The 8,175-nt window shown below is 36.6% G+C and overlaps 1 protein-coding gene across 2 annotated transcripts in view; it reads right to left on the bottom strand.

Annotated features, from left to right (window-relative positions):
• Nucleotides 1–7,930, bottom strand: part of SLC24A5 (solute carrier family 24 member 5) — a 22,224-nt gene extending 14,294 nt beyond the window's left edge. The window contains exons 1-2 of one of the 2 annotated variants that reach the window (XM_043472069.1): nt 7,715–7,930; nt 6,711–6,791 (exon numbers count right to left, since the gene is read on the bottom strand). In XM_043472069.1, the coding sequence (XP_043328004.1) occupies nt 6,711–6,791; nt 7,715–7,835 (202 nt within the window). In that variant the 5' untranslated portion in view covers nt 7,836–7,930. Of the gene's footprint in view, nt 1–6,611; nt 6,792–7,714 lie in introns of both variants that reach the window. The other variant, XM_043472068.1, reaches the window with a different exon arrangement.
• Between the last annotated feature and the right edge of the window lie 245 nt (nt 7,931–8,175).

Genomic DNA, 8,175 nt, shown 5'->3' on the forward strand with positions numbered 1-8,175 from the left:
TGTATACTATTTATGGTGAAACAGATACCAGCCAGGTGGGTATGCATGAGACATGGCTCGGGCCTGGTGCACTGGGAAGACCCAGAGGAATCGGGTGGAGAGGGAGGTGGGAGGGGGATCGGGATGGGGAAATACGTGTAATCTATGGCTTGATTATATATGTATGGCAAAAAAAAAAATTAAAAAAAAAAGAAACATCAAAAAAAAAAAAAAAGCTATTCTGGGAAAACAAAAAAAAAAAAAAATGAATTCTGTGCCTTATGCCTCTGGACCACCTCTTATTGTTAGATAAATTCCTTTTATAATTAAAAACCCCTATGTTAACTGAAAATTTAGAAGATAGAGGAGAAAACAGATGGGAGGCAGCATCATTTATACTTTTACCATTGTATTTTAACCACTGCTACCTTTTTAAAAATGTATTTTCAGTTCTTTTCACATGTACATTTAACAGAGTTACAAGACTAGGCTATAAGCAATTTGGTGTCTTCTGGCACAATTTTATAAAGTCCTCAGTGATAGCAAATTTTTATGCTTTGTGAATGGATTTGAGTTTTGGAAGCAATTAAAAGTCATTCAGACCCAATTCTAGTGACTATGGTGGGTAGTCATGCTGAGTAATTCTACTTAGGGTTCAAAATGAAGTGTGACAGCAAACCAGTGTTTTTTATGATTTGCAAAATTGGTTCTGACATTAATTTCAAATATTATTTCTAGGAATATTTTGAGTAAAGTCAGCATCACTGGAATAAATGCCTAGCCTCTCCATGCACAATTCCATCTATATGCTCTGTGATGCTTCTAATAGTAAATAAAAACATTTTGAGTACTTTATAGTTATCATCTCATATCTTGTCTGAGCCATAATGGAACAAATTCTGAAGCCCTGTATAATGCTTTGAAAAGCCCGATTCCACTGAAAAAGGACTCCCCCATACCCTAATCTAACAGCTATAACATTAATTAGTTTCCACTTGCTGTAAGTCAATCATATAAAGCCATATGCAAGACTTTTTGTCTCCAAACCTCACAATTACCTGAGTTTTCTCTCCATAACTTACTCAAGGTCACATAGGTAGTAGTTGCAGAGATGGGATGGGCACTTAGATCTTTTTGAGTGGAAAAAACTGCTCTTTCTGTTATCCATGTAGGTAAGTGAAGAGATTTAATACATAGCTTTATTATTATTGTTATTGCCTGTCTCTGCAATAGCATTTTGGTAATATCCAGACCACTTGACACTTATTTATCTCTGGGTACCTAAGGTAAATTTAGATGCAATCCAAGGTAACCACAATATATTTATTTATATTTTAAATTCAGATTAGTTTAGATCAGAGGAAAAAGAAAAGCAAAGAGGATGAAAATGCTCTTAAGAGGAGAATGAGTGCCTGTGTGGCTGGGAGGAAGCACTCTTCTCAGATTCTTTGTTCTTGGGGAAGGCTTTGCCTCTGTAAATTTCATAAGGATTAAGAATCAAACAATCCCCTGAAACTGTTGGCTATCCAAATGCCATACTCACAGAATTATTTGACTCCCTTTCAATTTTATCAATTTAGAATCAATTCTACCTGGAATTAAAACTTGTATTTCTTTCTTATTGTCTGTTTCTGAAACATAAAATAGAACATGGACAAATATTAGTTCAAAGCAGAATGAAAAAAAAGAATTTTTAATAAAAAGTAAATATTTTATTTAAGTATGTTTCCCAAAACCTTATTAAGATCATTTTCACTTAAGAAATGTTACACTTCAAAGGATCAACATGGTGGAGGGATTAGAGTATCAACTGAATAGCATATTAGTGTACCATTTAAGATGAAAAGTTTCATAACTAGCTCATTGTGGACTTTAGGCGGTATCAAGTGACCGACCAACACTAGGGGTTCTCAGTTTTTCTCTGTAGTTAGCCTAAGAAAAGTTAAAGAAAGTTACCCTAAACAGGGATTAAATAACTCTAGGAGATCCCCATTACATATTAAAATGATATGTAAAGGATTTGTTTTGGCTTTCTGCTGAACTTTTGTGTTTCTAAAAATGAACTGCTTATAAAGATGAAAGGTAATCGTCCTACTATGGGCTGTAAGTTAATATAGTTTCTATTATATACAAATGTGTTCAAAGATTCATCTTTAACCTCTTTTCCTTTAGAACTTAAATGGATAAGAGAAGATAGGATTAAAGGAAGGTGGTATAGCAGCAGCATTTTCTCATATTGGATCTACTTGGTTAAGATGACAACAAAATGTCTCAGGGTTTGTGTGTGCTTGCTTTCCTAGTGTTGAGGTGTGAAGGAGAGGTTGTATAACTTTAATGATCATGAGTAGAGCAAGAAAGAGAAAGATCCTTACTGGGAGCCTCAAGTGGTAGTGGTTCTAGAGATAACTGACAGACCAATGTATATAGAACCAATGTGTATAGCTACAGACAGAGAAAGCACTCATGTGTCTAAGCTGGGCCTGACCAGAGTATCAGCAAGGAGACTGCAGTCCCAGCCACTTCTAGAGTTCACTGTGCTGAAGCGCCTGTGCTAATAACCAAGTGAACCGCTGTCCGTGATTGCAAGAGTGGATCACGGGACGATGGGGCTGGGGTGGGCCAGGGGCCGGCCAATTCAGACGTGTACTCCACAGAATGTCATTCAATCAAATGTGATGATTTGGTTCCACAGTACGATGCTATAATTCCATGCACATTGTAAACAAAATACTTAGTTCTCATATTAATTATTGTGGGTAACCATTTATAACATTAATTTACAACCCCCAGTAGGTTGCTAATGTTTTAAAGTGACTCAGTAGATTCTCATTATTTTGTAGTATATGTCCTCTGTAGTTACAATGACTATTTGATATATTTTTTAATCAAAATTTTCGGTGCCCTTGGGTAGAAAACACATTTAAAATCATTTAAGTAGAACAGTTCTTCTGAAACAACCATATTATGACAGCTAACCTCAAATAAGGATGTGTAAAATTATATAGCAATTGAAAACATTCTTGGGTTTTGACATTAAAGAGACCAGGGCTCTCCTGTGTACTGGCTGTGTGTATGTGTGTGTATGTGTGTGTGTGTGTGTGTGTGTGTGTGTGTTCAGTCATGTCCAACTCTCTGTGACCCCATGAACTATAACCCACCAGGCTCCTCTATCTATAGAATTTTCCAGGCAGGAATACTGGAATGGGTTGCCATTTCCTCCTCCAAAGGATCTTCCTGACTCAGGGATTAAACCTGCATCTCTTGTGTCTCTTGCATTGGCAGGCAGATTCTTTACCACTGTGCCATCTGGGAAGCCCTGTGTAGTCTTGAGAAATTATATATTCTTTCAGCCCCAGTTTTTTCATTAGTAAAACCAATCTAATAGTCCCTACTTTGTAGTGTTTTTTGAAGAACTAAAACCTTATATATTTAATTTAGAACAATGCTTGGTCTTCTATAAGTGTTTATGAAAAATAACTACAATAAATACATAAGTAGTTAATAACATTCCAGTACGTGTATCATGCTCAGTAAATTATTTTGAGGATAATATTAATACTTATTAGTTGGGTGGGACTGTTATAACTCATGCTCATCAAAGAACTATGGGGAATTGTAAAGCATTTACAGACTTTCTGAGGCTAGTTTCTATGGATGTAAACAAATTCCAGAGAAGCTGTTTTTTATTGCTGATGTCCTAATTTGGACAAGACCATGCTAAGACCTTGAAAAGAGAAATGAGAGAATTAATTTATAGACATTTAAAAATGAATCAAGCTAGCACTATTTCTATCTCATTTTGTTGCCAGTATTTTCAATACTCAGGACAGGGATCAATTCTTAGCAGCTGAAGATTTGGCAGTGGCATAGGCATCCATCAGTCACACATCCATAATAGCTACTGTGTTATATTTCAGAGCAAAAGGCAATTCACTTGAGAAATGCATGTTTGCTGATGATGTTCCAAGGTAATTCCACAAGTGGTATGGTGGAAGTCATTATTATAGATGTTTCATGAAGTTACTTCAAGAAGATTATTTTGAAGTATCAATCTAAATTTTAATACAGTAGTTTCTTCTGCAGGGCTAGAAAAGTTATTTATTTATTTACTACTACCAAGACAGGTTTTTATTAAAAAACAATTCTTGACGGATTTTTTCTTTCAGTCAAGAAAGCAAAAAAAAGGGGGAGGTGGGATTTATTATTTTCCAGAAAAAGAAAGATTCTAAGTAGAGAGATAGTACCTTGAATTTTAAATTTCTTAGTTTTATATAATTAATATGATTTAGTTTTTCTAATGAAAAGTGTGGTATTGGTACAAACATGAATAGATCATTAGAATATAGAGTTGAAGGTATAGAAAATGGATCAGCTTTTGGTAAAAATAGCAGTGTATCCTATAAGAAAATAAATTCTTAGTTGAAAAAATAAAAATATTCAACATAAATAAATAAATGTTAAGAAAAGAAAAAACTATCAGTAGACGAGAAGATGAAATTTTTTCCAACCTAGGGATAAAAGGTATTTCTAGGTGTAAAACCAAAAGAAGAAGAATAAAGGAAAATATTTATAAATTTACCTATGTACACTTCAACGCAATAAACACACAAAATACAAAACCAAACCATAAAAAGCATATGATATGAAAATTATGTTAGAAATTTATATTAGAAAAAAATCTTGGAAATCAATAAGTAAAAGACAAATACTCCCCTAATTAGAACATGGGCAAAAAAAAAAACACAAGGACAAAAGCACGAAATTCAGTACCTATATAAAATGTTTAATGTCACAAATAATAAGATAACGCAAATTTTATAAAATAAACTATTTTAAAGCAATTAACAAAGACATTTAAAATGATACTATTCATGGTTTTCTGGAATGGAAGCTACCATGTATTGTGGAGGTTTTTGTTGGCACACTTTTTGTAAAATGTTTTTGGCAATGTATAAAATAAAGCTTAAAATATGCATGGCTCTGCATCTTTGTCAGGAAATGGTCAGAGAAGTTTGCAAAGATTTGATACAAGTATGAGCATTATGTAGGGCAAAAAATTTAATCAAATGTCTAATAAAACTAATAATTTAAAAAATTGTGATAAATTTCTACCGAGTGCTCATTCTGTACAAAAACCAGTGTTAGGTGCTGAAATCATTTACAGAAGCAGGAAGTATTGTGCTACCATTAAAAACCGTGTTTTTGAAGGCTATTTAGTAATATGGGGAAATGTACACAATAAAATAATATCTTAGGAAAAAGAAACAGTCTCGGACTGTATGTGTAGCAAGATCTAAAAGACTAAAAGGAAATATACCAAATGACGACTGTGGGGATCTCTGGGTGATAGTAATGTAGGAAAGTTTATGCTTTTTCTTCTATTTTTCTTGCATTTCATCAGTCTAAGTAAAATATTATGTTAATTTCTACTAAAGAAATGTCCATGTCAAATATAATATCAAAGTAAAACTGTATGTATAAATTATATAATAATTATAATAAACTTACACTGACCTGTTCTATAAATATTTTGAATTAGAGAAATAAGTGTTGAGTGACTCTACTATTGCCACATCCTATTTTAAGTCCTAAGGATGTTGCTATACTGCACTAACAAGAGAGAAAAGAGAAAATGACTTGCATTTCAGCAGGGGTGGGGGGTGGGGCCCTGGGAAAAGGGGAAAAAGGAGAGTTTACATTCATGTTCTTTCCCTCTGTGAAGAAATGCTAGCAGTGTGTGTGTGTGGTGGTGGGGAGGAGGCATGCTATTTCTGTGCAATCCTGGGAGTATGCAGTGGGAAATCTAATCCTGGACTTCGACCTTCTCTGAAGTGATCATGCTCAACCAGTTAAACTAATTAAACAGGAGATAGAGCCTGGAAATGCTGGCACTTTTGCTTAGTTACCATAATACATCACTGTATCCTGATTTTAGGAACCAGTGCACCCATGTAAGGTCTAGGTTCAGAATGCTGGGTGATACACATGATTGTAGAGACAGAATTAAAGGGCTTGGCAGATCTTATTTCCCAAAAACCAATAACTGAGCTTAATTTTTAATTACCTAATCCCTGAGGTCACTTTACATAAGATGCAGGACTTATTTATATATTTGTTGGTTCATTAACATGAATTAGTTTCCTTTCCCTCCTTATAGGAGACTGGGAAAGGAAGAGGTAGGAGGGTGGTCCTTAAAGGCATTTGTTTATCATCTACCATTTCTAAAAAGTTATAGAGATTTCAGAGTAAAAAATTTAAAAAAAAAAATTGAAGTATTTGATGGCAAGTATTAGGAGCCCAGTGTATTAGGAGTATATACCAAGTGCATGTGTATAAAACTTGAAACAGTTTACTAACAGCTAGACAATACAGCAGACAAACTGGCAGTTTTTAGACGTAGTTGGTGTGATAGGTGCTTTATACCCATTAAAGATGCCCTGCTGCACATAAGCTACCAAGAAAAACCACAGTCAGGCCAGTTCCTCACGGTACAGGTCACCGCAACACAGATGTTAGTGTCCTGCAGCCAGGTAAGATGGACAGGATTGTTACTGAGCTTCTCCAAACACAGGTATGTATGTGTGTGGCATCACTATTCTGGGAAGTTATAGCAGAGATTTCCAGCTACTTACATTCACTGATGATTTCCAAGGATGGTAGAAAGTACTCATTGCAGACAATCGACACAGCCATGAACATGTAAAGGATAATAAGGAAGTAGATTATGATACCTCCATCTGCACGTTCCTGTTTTGTGAAAAACCCCTCAGGAAACTCCGATGATGGGGATATAACACACTGGGTGCTATTTCCTGGTAAGGAAAAGGAGGTGAAAATCTGAAGGATATTGGAGTCATGCATTCCAAGCCCACAAAGAGAAATTCCTTAAGAAAACAGTAAGTGTGGGGTTTCTGGGTGGCATTTTAAGAACTCTGGTGAAAACGTATAAATCTCTTTTGACTATGATACAATTATAGATCCTTAAAAATATTAGTCTTTGGGACCCAAAAGAAGTGTTTTAATAAAATAAAGATAGTGGATGAATTTAAAAGAAGAAATAATGAAATCGATTTTCCTGGTCTGCTTCAACTCTAAAAGGGAATTCTGAACCCCTTTTCCTCCTCAATTAGAAACTATATATCTGAAGATAAAAATTTCTAATATCCGTGCGATCTCATTTTCCCATTTCAGAGCCCAAGTTGTCCACAATCTCAAGGCCTACAGAGAATCATTCATTGTTGCAGAGAGAATTTCTAGGATGAAAGATTCCTTTTTCCGTGATGAAGTCTCCAGCAATAAAATCTGAAGACTCTTCTGTTTCATGATGTCTGTGGGTTATTTCAGAGCCATTTTCAAGAACCTACCTGAAGAACCGAAAGTGTTTGATATCCTACCAAATGCTAAAATAATCTAAATGCTCAGTCGTGTCTGACTCTGTGACTGCATGGACTATAGCCCGCCAGGCTCTTATGTCCAAGGAATTTTTCAGGCAAGAATATTGGAGCGGGTTGACATTTCCTACGCCAGGGGATCTTTCCTACCCAGGAATCAAATCAAATTCGCGTCTCTGGATTCTTTACCACTGCACCACCTGAGAAGCCCCACCAAATGCTAAAACTCAGAGCAAATACAGCCGCAAGCATAAGCAAAAGTGAGTCAAGTAAGAATTCCCCTCTCTTTGTTTCTTTGTGTGTGGCGGCAGCAGCAGGGGTGGCTGACCCCAGTGTCCACCTACCTGTAGCCCTTGGGAGACGCCGAGCCAGGGAGGCCCCTGGGGGAGGCAACTGTGCAGTAGCCCAGAGGAGGCCGAGGAGCAGGGCCCGTCTTGCCCACCGTGGGCCCCCTTTGATCTGCATTCCAGTAGCGATCTTTCTGCAGCGTGCAGCCTCGGGAAGGGAGAAAAGGAGGATTAAGCTGGATCATGTGAGGAGTCTCCTTCCTGCCCCATGCCCTGCCCAGGGCACATCACAGCAAGGCCAGTGCGTGAGGGAGGGTGACTGGAGTCAGTCAAGCTACTCTGATCAGCAGCCGTCAGCCTCGGAGAGGCTGGCAGAGGTGGAGAGGAGGGGGACAGTCCCCTGGCCCATGGTTCCAGAGGGCAGATCCAGGCAGCTCTTTCTTTACGGACTGATTTTATTCTTTGTCTTCATAGTATCTTTGCTACTTATTTTTTAAAAATTGAGGATAATTGCTTTA

The sequence above is a fragment of the Cervus canadensis genome, chromosome 6 (assembly GCF_019320065.1).
Source record: "Cervus canadensis isolate Bull #8, Minnesota chromosome 6, ASM1932006v1, whole genome shotgun sequence".
NCBI classification, from domain to species: Eukaryota; Metazoa; Chordata; class Mammalia; order Artiodactyla; family Cervidae; genus Cervus; species Cervus canadensis.